The sequence below is a fragment of the Lonchura striata genome, chromosome 7, assembly GCF_046129695.1.
Source record: "Lonchura striata isolate bLonStr1 chromosome 7, bLonStr1.mat, whole genome shotgun sequence".
NCBI classification, from domain to species: Eukaryota; Metazoa; Chordata; class Aves; order Passeriformes; family Estrildidae; genus Lonchura; species Lonchura striata.
The window spans coordinates 30,155,163-30,172,250 of record NC_134609.1 but is presented as its reverse complement, the minus strand read 5'-3'; the positions used below and the strand labels follow the sequence as shown (position 1 = coordinate 30,172,250).

General features: G+C 43.8%; 1 protein-coding gene across 3 annotated transcripts in view; it reads right to left on the bottom strand.

The window, feature by feature from the left end:
* Nucleotides 1–17,088, bottom strand: part of DOCK1 (dedicator of cytokinesis 1) — a 268,980-nt gene that overhangs the window by 211,101 nt on the left and 40,791 nt on the right. For all 3 annotated transcript variants that reach the window (XM_077784742.1, XM_077784744.1, XM_077784743.1), the window contains exons 13-21: nucleotides 15,543–15,668; nucleotides 14,234–14,358; nucleotides 13,852–13,950; nucleotides 12,776–12,848; nucleotides 10,706–10,809; nucleotides 10,109–10,292; nucleotides 4,867–4,964; nucleotides 1,442–1,531; nucleotides 987–1,087 (exon numbers count right to left, since the gene is read on the bottom strand). In XM_077784742.1, coding sequence (XP_077640868.1) covers nucleotides 987–1,087; nucleotides 1,442–1,531; nucleotides 4,867–4,964; nucleotides 10,109–10,292; nucleotides 10,706–10,809; nucleotides 12,776–12,848; nucleotides 13,852–13,950; nucleotides 14,234–14,358; nucleotides 15,543–15,668 — 1,000 coding nt within the window. The remainder of the gene's footprint in view (nucleotides 1–986; nucleotides 1,088–1,441; nucleotides 1,532–4,866; nucleotides 4,965–10,108; nucleotides 10,293–10,705; nucleotides 10,810–12,775; nucleotides 12,849–13,851; nucleotides 13,951–14,233; nucleotides 14,359–15,542; nucleotides 15,669–17,088) is intronic.

Here is a 17,088-nt window from a genome sequence, read left to right as displayed (position 1 = left end):
ATCTTGGAGCTCTTTTCCACGCTGGATGTTCCATGAATAAAAGGCAGGGTGAGAGCAGGGATCTGTCACACCCATGGGGACACCTCAAACCAGAATTCAGCCTTTCCCTGTCTCTGCCTTCCCTCGAGGGAGGGAAGGATGCTCTCCATGCCATGAGAGGACCACCCTCAGCTCCTCCTGAGAAGTTCAGGATGCTCCACCCAGAGCTGCAACAGCAGCAAGTCAGTGACCAAAATATCAGCCTTGAGACGGCAGGCTCAAAAGAATTAAAGAAGGATCATGGAAAGGTTCTGCCCCAGAGGGTGCTGGCACTGCCCAGGCTCCCCAGGGAATGGGCACAAGGCTGCCAGAGCTGCAGGAGGTTTGGAAAGCACTGCCAGGGATGCACAGACTGGGATTTTGGGGTGTGTGTGCAGGGCTGGACTCAGTGATCCCTGTGGGTCCTTCCAGCTCAGGATAGTCTATGATTTCATGATTCTTCACCATTTTAAATCAATTTTTTCAAATTTTTTCAGGTCCCTTAACAGAGACTCAGCATCAGCAAAGGGCACCCCAGGTTTTCTGGTTTGGTTTTGCCTTCCCTCCCCCCAGTACTGCAAAGATTTTCATTGGATATTCTTCCTCCAGTGTAACACAGCAGCAAAGATTCCATCTGTCACAAACTACTTCAGACAACAAAAATAATGGGACTTTTTTTGTCTTTCACTGCTTCTTCCCCACATTGACGGTAATGTGGATAATCAGGGTACAGTGTCATTTAATGCACAAAAAAAACCCAGTATTTGAAGCATCTTAAATGGACATTATTTACTTCCAATACGAGTGAGAATTGCTTCTGTTTTCCTTACAAAACAACTCCTGAAATTGTCAAATCATCCCCCTTCTTCATTACAGCACTATCAAAAGATACATACACAAGTAACTAAATAACATTACCTGGAGAAATTCTCAGAGTCACATGAGGAAAAATAAATTTTCTGACTTACGTGTAGGCCAAGGTAGCACTGAAATGCTTCTTGATGTAGGTCTCCAAGACAGGGTTGAAATGCTGGAATTTTCTGTCAGCAATCAGCCCAATGATAAATACCTGGAAAAAAACCAGCATAATTAGTGTGTTAGTCTCAAAAAAAAAAAAAAAATTTAATTTTTGTGCATTCCCCTTTCTTCTCAGAGAAGAAACATTACTGACATTAAAATTTCTGTTCTGCTCCTGTCCTAAATTCTGCTGGTAATCCATTAAAAGTGACTGGATTTCAGTGCTTCCTTATTTCCTGGGATGATGACATGATATAATCCAACTCCCTCTGGATCTGAACATTTAAATATAGCTTTTAAATTAAATAATAACTCTCAGCTCAGATCTTTTCCATTAATAAACTTGATTCTATCATTAATTCCCCATTTTTAGGTACATTTCAGACCCTCCCCACTGCAAGCTCACCAAAGCATCAAACACCAAAGTGTCAAAGGTCTCACTCTCCGAGTTCTCCATCATGATATTAAAAAGGGCATCCAGTGTATCTTGAAGAAACTACAAAGAAACAACACAGCTCTCATCATGTTTTCAAAGGCAAATTAAATTGAGGTTCCACACAGGTTTCTACAGGTATTTTTACTAAAGTAAAGGCATTTTAAGTTAGCTAAAAAATGACAAATCCAACACTTTTCAGCAGATTATTTTTAGTCAAGTTGATTATCTATACACAGGTTATCACTCCAACAGAAAAAATGAAGTCAGAAATCACACTTGGCACACCTGGACAAGGATTTTCACCTGTGACAATACTCCAACAACAAGAATTTCCAAACTGCAGCTTCACCACACGGTCACCATGCATTGCTGAAAATTTGGGTGTTTCAGAGCACAAACCACACAAGCAACTGAGTCTCATGCCAAGGGGAAGTGGGAGCTGAGCCCTGGGAGGCACTCGGGACATCCCCACAGTCCCAGCTGGGTCACACATGCAGGAATGGGAACAGAGCACCCCACTGCTGCCCCAAACCTACACAGCAAGGGCTTCACTCCCCTGCCTGGGCACCCCATCTGTGCAACACCACAGGAAAAGCAGATTAGTGCCAGGGGCTTCCCAGTAAAGCACAAGGACAAAAGGTCCCTAATTCCAGGAGTTCTTCCCAGAGGCAGCCAGGAATCCATGCAGTGCCAGAGGTACTCATCACTTCTGCTGCAATGGGATTGTGTCTGAGCAGCTCCTTCCTCCAGCTGGCACAGACACACAGGGGCTCCTCCAGGGCACAGCCAGGCTGCAGCACAGCTCAGTTTGGGTTGAGAAAGAAGGGGTTAAATGTGGATGGTTCCAGCACATCTGTCTCAAATCATCCCAGGATGGTTTGGGTTGGAAGGGACCTTAAATCCCATCCAGTGCCACCCCCTGGGACACCTTCCACTGTCCCAGGTGCTCCAGCCTGGTCTTGGGCACTGCCAGGGATCCAGGGGCAGCCACAGCTGCTCTGGGCACCTGCGCCAGGGCCTGCAAAGTAAAATGCAAAAAAAAAACAAAAAAAATATTCTGCCTTGTAGATGAGACAGAAGGAAGACTATCTCAACAAGCAGAAGGGAATTGATCCTGGGGCTCCAGCTCCAAGAGGCATTCCCCATCCTGTGAGAGGGATGGAAAACTATCCTGCCTCCCACCTTCCTCCTTTAAAAATGTTCAGCTGTTCAGTGAGCCTCCTGGTCAAGCCTGATCCACCTGATCTCCTCAACCTACAGTCAAATGTCAGGAGCTAACCCCCATGCACAGCTGAATGTCAAACTCCTTAAACTGACTGAACACTGACTCACAGTCCGTGCTGCTGAGGATGAAAAAACACAAAAGCCCAAATTCTTGCAGCTGATCTTCGCCCAGCCCTGGGGAAGAGCCAGCTCATCATTTCACCATGGGGGCAAAGGGAAAACATCACCTTCTCACAGCCTTACTCATCCCATTAAAGAAGATGTGCAAATAAAGCACATTAAAGGCTGGACTTGATGTTCTGGAGGTTGAACTCTGTGATCTCAGAGGTCTTTTCCAACCTAAATGGTTCTGTAATTCTAAATGATTCTGTGGCTGCTGCCAGCTGGCAGGGAGGGAAGTGCAAAGCACAGATTTGAGCCTCGACAGGAGAAGATTCTCTCTTGGTCTGAAGAGAAGTTGCACTCTTGGGTCCCACACACTGAGTCCCCTGGAAGCCAAAGTATGGTTGGGAGGCTGATCAAGCCTTGATTTCACATTCAGGCACCTCAGCCTGACTTTCATGAGCAGAGTTCAAGTCTGAAATCTGTTCACCAGGACTTGGTGTAGCAGCAGGAAGAGCACAGCAGAGATGCTGCTGCTGTGTGAAGGGGCAGACATTTCTCAGGTGGCATGAATAATTCCTACACTATTAGTTTACATTCTCATACTGCACAGACTCTGCACAAATGGAGCCAGAGCCTCTGGGGAAGGGAGATAACATTTACAGCTTCCACACGCTCTGGGAACAGGCACAGAATGGGGATCTGAGCTCATCTCCACTCAAATAAATGATCACCAGTAGACCCAGGCCCTTTACTGGGAGTTTTTAAAACAGGCAATGGCTTAACAGAAAATAGGAATGTGTTTTATCACATCAATACTTTTTTCTAAAGATATCCAGGCTGCACTGGGTATTGTAGTTAAAAACATGAAGGGCAAAGAAAGCTGGAGGAACAGAAAGGAACAGCTACAAACCAGATCCTGCAATGGGGCAGCTCCCACAGAGATAGAACACTGCTGCAACAGATGGAGAATGTAAGCACTGGACCTCTAAAAGAAGGATAAAAACAGTGGTGGGAGCACTATTAAACACTCCCTCTTCTGCCCTCTGCCTGACTCCAACTGTGCTGACATCCCTGGGAGCAGAAGGGAATCTCACTGGGTCCTGAGCATGTGCCAGCTGGAGAATTCACTCCAAAACTGCTTTTACTCCAAGCCCACTTGTGGTGCATCCTGAGGAAATCCCTGATCCCACCCAGCAGGAAGGTGCCACGCACCCTGGGATGTCACACTTGGAGAGGAGGGAGAAGTCCAAGGCAGAGCCATGGCAGTGCCCAGCAGGAGCCAGTACCACGGGCAGGATTCTGCTCTCAAATGATCCAGGACAAAACCACAGCAAGCAGAATCTTCCTCAAACACAGATCTGTGGGACCCCACTTTCCCCACCCTCCAAGGAGGACAAAATCAGCATTCCCAGCTGCTTTAAGTTACTTTAAACTGAGGCTTCATTATGCTTCTATTAAACAACTAAAAATCCCCTGAAGTAAGGGAAGAACTCTCCAGGGTCACCTGTCCCCAAGTATATCTTTTGACACTCTTTTAGATTTGATTTATTACAACACCTTCCATAAAGTCCCAGCCTTCTCTTTTGCACAGCTAAATCTGTCTTTATGTAGCTCCCTGCAATCACTCAGTGGCCTTGGCAAATGTAAATAACTTGGCTCAGCTAAATGTTTCCAGAAGTATTTTTTAGAAGAAAACAACAGCAGCACACCCTAAGATTGCATTCCACATCCATAGATCAAAAATACATTTAACATCACCATGTAAGACTTCCAAGATGGTCTAATCTTCCAAAGAAACATACCTTTTCTTCATGTGTCTGTATATAAAAATTCACCAAAGTGCTAGGAAAAAAACAACCCAGCTTTCAGAAATGTGCATTTGATGTGTGTTTTATCAGCCCTCAAACATCTGAAATATTCCTGGAGGGCAGGGAGAGGAGCATCAGCATCCTGAAGTTTGAGGTTCCTGGTTGCAATATAATGTGCTAATGAGTGCAGTGAGGTTGAGGGGGAGCCAAAAAAAGGCACCTCAAAATCTGGGATTTTTACAGACTTTAACTCATTACCTTGACCACTTCACCACCATCAACTTTCATCAGCTGCTTCAAGTTCTGGTGCAACAGGCTCGTGTTGGATCTCCACTTCAGCAGTCCCAAGAGATCAACTAGGAGTAAAAAAAAAAAAAACAATTATCTCCTGCAGGCTCTTTCCCTTTCCTCACTCTCCATCACCATATGCAGGACAAAGTTTTATTTCCATACTTCAGCCTTTTTCCCTGGACAACAGTGTATTTCTGGTACCCTCTGGTGCTGCAGAAAGCTGGGACAATCCTTGTGCCCAGACAGAACTCAAAGGCTTTCAGAAAAGCAGCCAGCTTTTGAAATATCAGCAGGAAAATCTAGGCCAAGGAATCCTGGTCCCTGGGTTTTTGATTTGCTGTACACAACAGTTGTGTATTTAGGGAAAAAAAAAAGCCAAAATGAAATTAGTCAGCCACCAACACAGTAGTATCTACAGGGCGGTGACTCTCCCAGCATTAATGGTTCCAGCTTCTCTGCTCTCACTGCATAAACTGGGAAGAAAATAAAGCACAAAGAGTTGCAAACTAACTCAGAGTGGGGGCAATGAATATCTGCCAGTGCTCAGTGCTTGGCTGCTCCCAGGGCATGGACCCTGAGGCCCAGCCCAGATCATGCCAGTGCTCCCATCCCCAAACCCTGCAGCATTCCCTGATGGATAATGCAGGAGGCCAGCTCTCTCATTTGTGATTAGACATTCCTCTAGGGAAACTCCTGGGGAGGGGCTCTCAGCAGGGTTACCTGCAGAGCAGCAGCTCCCCAGTGAATACCAACCCCAGCCCAGACCCCAAACCCCACACTGCTCCTGCCTTGGCCAAAGCAGCCCCAGGGGAAAGTTCTTCCCCATGGAAAATCAGCTTTCAGCACAAAACAGAACTCCCAGCAACTCCTGCTCAGGAGAAGCCTTCAGTAACAAACTGAACACAATGATCACAAAGGTCTTCTCCAAGTTCAATGATTTTATGGCTAATTTAAAGCCTCACTGCCTTCAGTTTAGCCCCTGGCCCACATCCCCAGATAACTCATACTGTGTGAATTGTGCCCAAACTCACTCAAAACAGGCACTTTCTCCCAACAAATACCCCCTCATCACCTCTTTGCTATTCAGGCTTTCAAAGCAACCAACACAACGTTTACCAAGGCATGACTCTGCAGAGTTTGTTCTGGAAATCATCTGCAAAGACTTAAAGCAGCTGCTAGGCTTTTCTCAAAAACCTTTCATTTGAAGTAATAAATGAAATTACTCCTAGTGGAAAGCCCTACAGTACTCCTTGGAAAGAGTCCCCTCTGAGCAGCACTCAAACCAAGCCTTCTCATCATCTCTTTGTGAGGAGAAATCAAGGGAGTTTTACTGCATTAAAGCTTTGAAAGAGTTGAATCCAAGTCCTCCATTCCCTTTTAATGCATCCTACGAGAAGTCTATAGCCTGAACCCAAAGTCTTAGAAACTCAGTATTAAAAAAAAAAAAAAAAAATTGCTTCTGGAAGCCAAGCAAAGATGCCTCCATGAGTTACCCAAAGTGTTTCATGGATATATTTATATCAGCTTCCCACCCCTGAATTTGGCTGCAGTCTGACTTCTAACAAGGCATCAGCTTGACAGAAGAAATGATGTGAACAAAAGCCAGCCCACAGACGAGCTCTGAACAGCATCATGGATTGCCCCAAGAAAACAAACCCACGTGGACTGGCAGCGTGATGGCAGAGCAAATGCTAAATGAATATACATTTGTGAGCACAAAATGTCAGTGCAGGCCAGCTGAAAGGGAAAAATAACTTACAGGGGATGGAAAAATGGGCACTCGCTGGGAATGCAAGCATTAATTAACCCCAGCAAAGCAGCAGTCAGGCAGCTAATCCCACTCTTTCCACAGGGCTGTGTGTAAAATAATGCAGAAAAAGGATTTAAAACAGTATTTTAGCCTACAGGAAACAGGAATGATGGAGTAAGCCTAGGTCAAGGGACATTTGAGATTAGAAAACATCCAGAGGAAGACAGAATGAGGTTGCCCAGAGAAGCTGTGGCTGCCCCTGGATCCCTGGAAGTGTCCAGGGCCAGGTTGCAGCAATGTGCAACAGTGGGAAGTGTCCCTGGGTGATCATTAAGGTCACTCCCAACCCAAACCAGTCTGGGATCTGTGAATTCCCATTAAACAAACAGACTGCAAAGTCCCCAGCAGCAACTGGGCTTTATTAATGTGATTTATTATTCTAGGGACTGCATCTGAAGATTGTTCTTTTACAAGGTATTTAACAAGTGGAAGGAAACACCCCAAGTTCCTGCCTGTCTGCTTTCCTTAACCTGGATCTATGCAAAACTTCCCTACAGAAACACCCAAACTTCTCCCAAAGCCCAGACACTGAATTCAGCTAGATATTTCCCCTCTAACTAAATTCCCATCTGTTCTTTGAAATTCTCTGCCTTCTTGACTTTAACATTTGATTTTCCAGTCTGTGTGATTTTTATTTTAATTCTGTGCTTACATCTTCACTTTTTATGCCACCATAGCGCTTCAATTTGTCCTCTGTGTGTGTTGGGTGTTTTTTAATTATCAATTGTGCTAAGTCAAATTTCTCACAAGCGTTCTCCAAAATCCTGGTCCCCCTGTTTCCTCCAAGTCTTGACTCCAGTGAAGGAACAGCCACTCTTATCCAGAGATCGGAGTCCTTCAGGCAGAAGAGAAAACAGAAATTCTTGGAATAAGCTTTCGAGGTGCCCTGGATGCTTCCAACAGCAAATCCACAGGGACAGCACAGCCAGCTCTGCCTACTGATAACTGAACATTTTCCCAGCCATTAATGCAATTCCAGCTCTGTTCCTGAGAATCAAAGGACATCCTGGAAGAGGCACCAGGAGCATTTACTTCCACAGGCACTGAGGGTTCCTCCTCCTGCTCTTTGTCTTGTGTCACCAGTCTTCCTCAAAATTAACTGCAAAATCCAGGAAAAGGTCAGGGAATGTCCTGCTTTAATAAATTCTGCTCATATCACTAAAAACTGGTCAAGTGCTAAACTGAGTAGACACCTCACACCATCACTCTCTCTCAAAGTCTCAGCAGTGGCCAAGTTTGTTATTTTGAAGACTTTTCCATGCTAAGGACATCGATTACTGATGGAAAAGGAACATTAAAAACTCACAGTTCATAGAGAACCGAAGTCAAGGGAGTGTTCAAAGAGCTCAGACACAAAAAAGTCTCTGCACCATCAAACACCATGCAGAAAAAGCCAGATTCAGAATTACTAAAAATAAGTCTTAAGGCCAGTTCTAAGATAGTTATGGAGGGTAAAGAAAGAACTACTATAGGCAACAAAAAGGAGAAAAAATTTGCTTTGGTTCAACATTTTTGTAAGTGAGGATGAAAACTGATTTTTATTTACTTGTTTTTTAAAAGAGTTAAAGAAAGAATATTAACCAACCCTTTTACAAAACTTAAAATCAGCCTCAGAAATCATCATCTGAAAACCACTGTCAACTTTTAGATGAAAACTGATACGTGACGGAGGAACTTAATGATGATTTTTTGGTTTTGTTTCTTGGTGATCTTGCTTAATAATGTCACAGTACTTTGAAGAGAGAGAAAAGACTTTGGCAACTCTGAGGAAAAGTTTCCCAGACAACATAATTAACAGCAGCATTAAATAAAGATCAGGTCTTCAAAGCAAACAATATGTAAATTAAGCACCAAACAATGCTCAGGCTTAATTTTAATAGCAGTTCTGTGAAAGCCACGTCAATATATTGATCACTGGGAAACACTTTTAACTACTGACAAGCACTAGGGAAGGCTGAAGGGAAAAACAGCTCTGATTTTCTGGCAAAAAAGCAGTTTAATTCCAGATGTTGGATCCTGCCCTCCCAGTCCCAGCCCCACTGGGGATTGGGAGAGCAGTGTGCTGCGAGCCCATCTCTGCTGGGAAATCCTACAAGCACATCCCAGTTTTTGTGCCAGGCTCCCAGGCTGCCAGCCTGCAGTGGATGAGATGTGTTCTGCATGTGAAACAGCCGGGATGAGCTGGGAGATGCCACCGGGGCTGGAGTCACAACAGCAGGGACATCCCCCCGGGCAGAGGGGACTCTGCAGTGCCATGGTGATCCCCACCAGCTCCCCAAAACCCCTCCTGAGTCACAGCAGCTCCCTGCAATGCCTCACTCCCCGTGGAATGACCCTCCCACGCTGCTGGTGCAGCCAGCCATCGCTCCATGGCAACCGAGCCCGGAATTGCACGGAGGGCACAGGCTGCAAATGGGAAATATTTGCTTTGGTGGCTGCCACCAGCTTCCCACAGCCTTGGGATGCACTCAGCCAGCTGACAAACAGGAGAAATGCACGGAATGAGAGGTTGAAAAGGAACACACCAAGCCAAGGGCACTCCTGGGAAGGTGTGGGAATATTGTAAATGCAGGAGAACCCAATGGGAAGAAATGCTGATGTCTGACTCAATTCATAAGGCTGAATGATTTCTTTATTGTAACTATGCTAAAATACTTTAATATACTATATAAAAGGAGGATACTAAAACTACATTCTACTTTCTCTGATCCTCTATCTCCAACACAACTCGTGCCCCTCTCTAAGAGCCCAGCCCCAGGTGGGTTGGATTGGCCATCAGGCTCAAACAATCCTCACCAGAATCCAACCAAGCAAACACCCCAGGGAAACAATTCTCCAAACACATTCCACATGGGAAAAACAAGGAGCAGAAATAGAAACTGTTTTCTCTTTTATTTCTCTCTGTGCACCTCTATGAAAAATCCTGAGAGTGAGAGAAATGTGCTTGCCACGTGGGAAGATGAGGGTGACCTGCAGGTAACACAAAGGAAGAGAACATCAGAGGGGTCCTCAGCCCTGAAATATGGATATTGCACCTTGGAATAACAAACCAGCATGTCTGGGAGCAGAGCCCTGATATTACCTACTCTTGAGAGCAAACTCATCCCCTCCCTCAGTGCTATTTTTCAAAGAAAAGTGAAATGCCACAGAGCCTGTTTCAGTGGATCTCAGGGCAAGAGCCTCAACTATGTGGGAAACAATAACTTGGGATTCTTCTGTTTTTTCAGAGACATCAACTGCTCTGGAGCAAAACTGAGGAAAGCTTGGATGGTTCACACACTCACCCAACACAGTCTAACCCAGCAAACATGGAATGGGGATGGAGAAGGCAGCAAAGTCAGCACACAGATCCCAGCACTGCTGGGAGGAGCAGGAGCTCCAGCAGCCCTGGGGACTCACCATTCTGGGTAAGTTTTGTTGAACAGACCAGGGTGGAAATCTGGAAGGAGTCTTTGCTGATGGTGCAGCTCCCAAGGTTCTGCATGCTCTTGCCTGTTGCTGAGTGTCCCTTCTCCTCCAGCTCAATTTTTGTGGATGGCAGGCTGAGATAGGTCGAGGCATCCTCCAGCTTCTTGGCCTCTGCCTACAGGGATGTTTGAAACACAGCAGGAGAAAATAATCCAGTCAAAACCTCAGCAGTAAGAAAATTTTAACCTTTATACTGGGTTTCCTTAGGTCTGGAGCTATCAAATGCATCTTTAACACCAATTTAGTACTAATCTGGCTACATTAGAGCCAAAATGGGATTATTTAAAAGGCCACAGAACTCACTTATCCCAACCCACAAAAAAACTCAACAAATCCTGTTGAAATTACAACATATTGAAGGCTTAACACTCAATCTCCCATATAAGCAAACTGCTCAGAACTTGCTGCTTAGTTTGATTTAACAGCAGAGTTAAAAACACATTTTCCAGTGTAATTCTGGTAATTCTGGAACAGAATTCCCCAGAAGCCATTTAGTGGAGCTTCCCTGCTGGGAAGTCAAAATTCTACCTTGTATACTATAAGGTCGTGCTCTCCATCCCTCAGAGTTGTCCCATCATATCTCATGAGCTTCACAAATGCCAGAGCAAATATTTTCTCAGATTTATCCTTGGCTGTTACGCAAAAAAAAAAAAAAAAAAAAATCAATCACCACAATTATTTCTACAGTCAGGACACCTAAATCTCACAAACATGGACAACCTATCAGTGAGCGACCACAGCAAAAATTCTCATGTAAATTAAGTGTAGAAAAAAATAGGAAAGTTTTCTAAAAGCAAGACATAACCAAAAAAAGAAAAATGAACACATCAACAATAACCAGATGCTTCTTATTTCCATATTCTGTCTGTTCTTCTTGGAAAGCTTCATAAAGGCAAATTTCAAAAACAAAACAGAAAAGTGATGCATTGAGAAAGCCCAGGTTTTTAGAAGAATGGCAGTGTCTGGCAGCTGGAATAAAGATTAAACACCAGCACTGAGGATCTCATCAGAGCACAGAGCCCTGAGGACAGACATTTGGAGGGGGAACATTAGAAGCAAAACAAAAACTGGATCCATAAATGCAGATGAAGTGCCTCAGATTTTTGAAAGCTGACCCATTCTGCAGCCAACAGGAACTACAAAATGCATTCAGCTTGTTCTTGGTCAAATCTGTTGGCAAAAATTTAAAAGAAAAAAGCAACAGATGAAGGAGAGATCACAAAGGAAGCTGAGAACCAAAGCCAGAAGGAAAGTGTCATCACCTTGGGACAGCCCAAGGAGCCTGGGAGAAAGCTCTGAAAGGGGCTCTTGTTAATATTTAGGAGTGACCTCTTAAATATTTAGGTTGTGGCCAACCTAAATATTTGAGTCATTCTAATAACATTTCCGACTCTAATAATTTGTTGCACACAATCATAATTCTGATAATAATGACACTGACTTTAAGAACACTGTTTTCCTTAAGAAGTATCATTGTCTAGATCATTTCATTAATATTCTTAATCCCAAAGTCTTCAATTAGTGATGCTAAGCCAACTCTAAACTTTCACATTCTCATTTGATGAAGATCTTTATTAGTCCCTACCTCTAAGATACAGAATACCACAATCCTCTGAGTTATTAATGAAAAGCTTTACTCCATTAGTAACCAAAAAAATTTCATTTATCCCCTTTGGGGGAAAAAAACTGGGCAGGGAAGGAAAAACTCAATCAAGATAGGTAAGAGTGAGGAAGATGTAATGAGAAAAAGGAGCCGAGATATGACAAAGTGTCACAAATTTAATCCCACACTAAAAGCAATGACAATGATCAGTTCTAGATTGGGAATGTGGGAATAGCATCTCTGCTCCAGGAATTCCCAAGGATGATGCCTTGTGCAGGCTGTCCTAGAGCAGAGGCTCTAAAAATGAACAGTTCATTTCCAAAGGGAACTGAATAGAACAGGGTTGGAATTAGCATCACTTGTTGTGAATTCCTAAACAAAAATAAGATGTTGTCAGATATTGAAGCACTGGACACCTGCAAAGCCACACCACATGAAAGGTATTTTGATGTGCTCAGATGATGGAAACATGGAATGCTTTGGAAGGGATCAAAGGTGATCTTCCACTGATGCCTTGTGCAGCCTGCCCTGGAGCAGAGGCTGGGCAGAGTCACAGAATAAAGCAGGGATTTATTCCAGGATCTCCTCATGGATCCACCTTGGGCAGCACCAGAGCCCAGCCAGGGCTGCACCCAAATGACCCAAAATGGTCCCAAAATGCACGAGCGCTCCCGGGGCTCTCCCTGGGATCAGTTCTGCTCCATTGGCACCTTGGAGTTCATTGTCCCATTCCAGCTCCAGCCCATCAGTCCCACCCTGCTGGATTTTCTCTCTCCAGCCCACGCTGTTTGTGCTCCTGGGCTGAGGTTTGGATCATTTGTCCTTGGTGCCCAGCTGGAGCAGGAATTGTTTTGTCTCCCTGCTCTGTGCAGAGCTCACCATCCCCTGGTATAAATCCCAGACCCACACACTAAAGCAGCACAGAATGTGAAAACCAGAAAAGCTGAACCTGAGGAGCAAGGAGAGGAGAGTTACTGAGGTACTGAGTTACTCACAGTCCTGGGAGGATCTGTGGCGGAAGGTGAACCTCAGGTGGCTGCGGTTCACGTCCTCGATGGGGATCGCAACCTGGCACCGGGGAGAGGAGAAGGAAACGGTCAGGGCAGCACCCTCAGCCTCCCCCAACCCCATCCAGGCATCTTCCAGCACTTCTCAATGACCACTGAGTGACAATCCCCGCAGCACATCCATCCTCAGCAGCCCCTTTCTGTCTACAGGCACAACAAGGCACCTTTGGAGTGAAAATTGTGCTGTGGGGAGTAGCTGCAAGGCCCTGTGAGCACACAGCCCCTGCTCCCACTGCTGCAGAGACTGAATGGGTTCCAGAAAGCCACCATCAACCTCCAAACGTGGCACTGAGGTTATTACCCCAGCAAAACGACGGGATTAAAGCACAACCAGCTCCCCCCAGACTGTGATGAGTCCAGCACAAGGGGAGGGGAGGAGAAGGAAACAGGGCAGCACCTTCAGCCTCCCCCAGCTCCATCCAGACATCATCAATGAGTGACAATCCCAGCAGCACATCCATCCTCTGCCATTCCCCAACAGCCCTTTTCTGTCTACAGACAATAAGGCAACTCTGGAGTGAAAAATTCTGCTGTGGGGAGTAGCTGCAAGGCCCTGTGAGCACACAGCCCCTGCTCGCAGGCAGGCTGAATGGATTCCACATTTGCAATCTCCAAACCTGGCAGTGGAAAGGTTATTACCCCAGCAAAACAAGCAGGCTTAAAGCACAACCACCTCCCCAAACTGTAATGAGCCCAACACTATGAAAAATGTGGTTTAGCATTAATATCCTGCTCTCCTCTAGGCCAGCTTCATGGAAACAGAGCAAACCATTCCTGAAGAGGTGCTGGAGTTTCCCCACTACAGCCATCCTGAGCAATGGCTGAAATAAAATTCAATATGCAATAAAAGTCAAAGCCTTTCTTAGCTGAGCTATTCCTTGCCCTGCTGAACACAGGCACTGCATTTCCCCACTTTTGTTTCCCACTGGGAGCTGTATTAATGGCCAGAGAACTGTATTAATGGCCATTAACACCCAGAGAAGTTATTTTAACAGTTTAAATACCTTTACAGTCTCAAACCAACGAGGCTGCTTTACTTGGTAATAGATCACTGACTTGTACTCTGAGATGGCTTCATCACCAGCACCAGGAAAAATAACACTCTGCAAAAACAAACAGAAGTGACATTTATGTCACTTAAACTCCACTCTTTCAGTCAAATAAACAAAAAATAAATCAGTGAAGCAGGTCAGAATAAGAGAGAATGTCTCTCACGAAACTGGTACCAAAATGAATACATTGAAAAGGCAAAATGTATTTAATGGTGACAAAAGTTTGGTTGAAAATAAAAACTGGGACCTTAAGCTGACAAATACAGCTGTTGAAAAGGCTTAACACGATATGTATCAAAATCAAAAAGCCCCCAGACATTAAATACTTTAATACCTCTAATCTCTTGCCATCTTCATCATAAACAGACACTGTGACTTCCACATTCTTTGCTGTGGTTTTACTGCCTTTGTCAAAATCTCCCTGCACCAAGGTGACATAGATGTCATTTCGAACATCTCCTGCAAGGGAAAGCCAAGCACAAAATAAACCACAATTCTCACAGCAAACCCAAGCATTTAGGAAACCAAGGACACACAGAAACAATGGCACAACATTTCAAACACCGCATTTCCATTTATTTTATTTTTATACAGCCTCTTCCAGTATTCACTCAAAAGGAGAAGTTTCAACACAGTCATTTATCCCATGCAAAGGTATTTTGCAATTTAAAATATTTTAACAGCCTACAAGAGGTCTCTAATCTCTTACAGCAGGAAGAGGTTTGATGTTTTTGCTGGCCTGGGGGTTGCAGGGGAGGGTTGTATTTAGATTTCTGACTAAAAATGCTCCTTAGCTCCACCCCAATTCAACAGAAATTTTTGACAATGAGCTGGGGAAACAGATTTATAATAATTTTATGAGCCAGCACATATGCAAACAAAGTGTTGAGGCACTGACTTGTAGAAGAAACTGTAAAATATCTGACAGACATCTGTCAGCAGCCACAGGGAGACCTGGACCTGGGGTGAGCTCTGGAAACATCCCACGCATCCCCAGAGCCCATCAACCTGCAAAGGCCACTGCAGGTTCTGCTCTTGCTCATGGCAGTTTTTATTTTGAGAAGCACCACGGTTTTGGGTTGGTTTTCATGGCTTTTGGTTTGGTTTTGGGTTTTTTTTTGGTTTTCGTTTTTTGTTTTTTATTTTATTTTTTTTTGTAAACACCTGAAGTGAATATGCACAGAATACATGTATTTAAAAAAAAATGATGTGGCTCTCTTTCAAATGCATTCTCCAGATCTGGTACAACCCCTAAGAGAGCTGCTATCTCTAAATCAAGCCTGTGCCTCAAAAATCTGCTTTGGATTCAGCACGAGAGAGAAGTTTTACATATGTCCTTGCTATGGGGATAATACAAAGTGTGTACCTGGTGTACATTCATTGTAACTGGGAAAAAAAGGAAAATTTCCACTCTCACTGGGATTTCCTGTCTTCTTGACAGGGGTGGGAGCTTTATTTATTGATGTTGGTATTAAAGTATTTTACATTTATTTTTAATGAGACAACATCTTTGATTTTTTTTTTTTAATGCATACCATACCTTAAACTCATCTTTAATTTTTTTTTCCTCCAAAACCTCCCATACATACAGACATTTAAAGCAAGTTAAAATATAACAAAGCAGCATTCATTAAGTGCCTTACCAGGCATGATAATCTCAGGAAAGCCCATTTTCCGAGCCACTGCTGTTGACCTGTCCACTAAGTGTGGAAACTCTTTCCTAATCTGATGGATATCTCCTGGAAGAAGTTTCAAAGTCACCCACAGACCTGTTGCATAAAAAAACCCACAATTATCAAACTACTGGGATTTTTTCCTGCTTACTATAGATTTCTTTCTACAACTTGAAAAAATGTAAAAACTTTAAAATAATTAGGTATGTTAAGATAACTGATCTTCCTTTACTAAAAAAAATACAAAACATTTAAAACACTCAACAGATCTCATCACTTCACACAAAAATATGAGTACAGCACACAAAATTATTTCTGATTATGTTTCATGTTCTTTGTAATGAGATATTTATCTTCCATGGGGAAAAAAAGCAAGGATGATTTGCATGGAAAAGATTCCAAGCAATACCAGCAGATCCACACCCCAAACTGATTGATCACCACCCCATAACCTGTTTTTACTGCTCTGAGCACACAAATCTACAGCATCAGCTTCACACAGCTGATATTTTTCTGCTCAGTAGCAGAAGAAGCCACTAAAAAGCTGCTGCTTGCCAACTAACATCAGGCACATTTGTTACAGGAAAAAGAAAGATGCCAAAGTGAGGAAAAACGCCCATAAAAATAAAAAAGAAATCCATCCCAAAGAAGCCTCCACTTGGTGAAGTGGCTGGCAATCATGTTTTAGCACAAAATAATCACAGCAGCAATTTACAGAAGAAAATCCTAAAATTAAAAGCAATGAAAAACACCCCAAAAATATTCATCCACAAAATAAATTGTGGGTTACCCTGTTAGAGAATTAACTGTACATTCATTTTGTGTACACTTGGCAGCTTGTCTTTTCCATGGAAGCTCTGTGAGAGTTTCTGGGCTGATTTGTTGCCAGGGATGGTTCTGACAGCTGCTGTTTCACTGAGCTGCAACTGTACCTGCACTGACTGGCTAAGGAACAACTCCTAACCCTTCTTCTGTTTGCTTGAGAACTCTTTTTTAGGGAAAGAACCTGGAATGAATCAAAAACACTGAAATGTTTTCTCCTGTGGGACACACACTGGCCACAGGTGAAAACAAGGAGGGGAAGCAGATAAAACTTTTCCTCATTAGCTAAAGGAGAATCTAAAAATAAGGTTTATGTAAAATTTTGTTTGATACTGATTAGTGCAAAAAGTCAGGAAAAAGTGTGTAGTTTTCCTGGGGTTTGGTCAGACATGGAGTGATACAGGTATTCAGAGTGTTTGGTGGAAACTCTGCATTAATCAGCATAACTCCACATTAATCCACAATTCCAGAAAATATTGAAGCCAGCATTGGAATAACTGGGCACAGACACATCATGATCATGAGATCACACACAAAAATAAATCAACCCAGAGCAGTGGCCTAGGGAAGGCACCAGGGAAGGTTTCAGAGGGGTTGCCTGGCTCTGGCTCCCTCCTCACCTGCAAGCTCAGGTCTCCTGGGGAAGAGCAAAACATCCCAAGTGCAGATGCAGAGAGGAAAAATATGGGCAAGG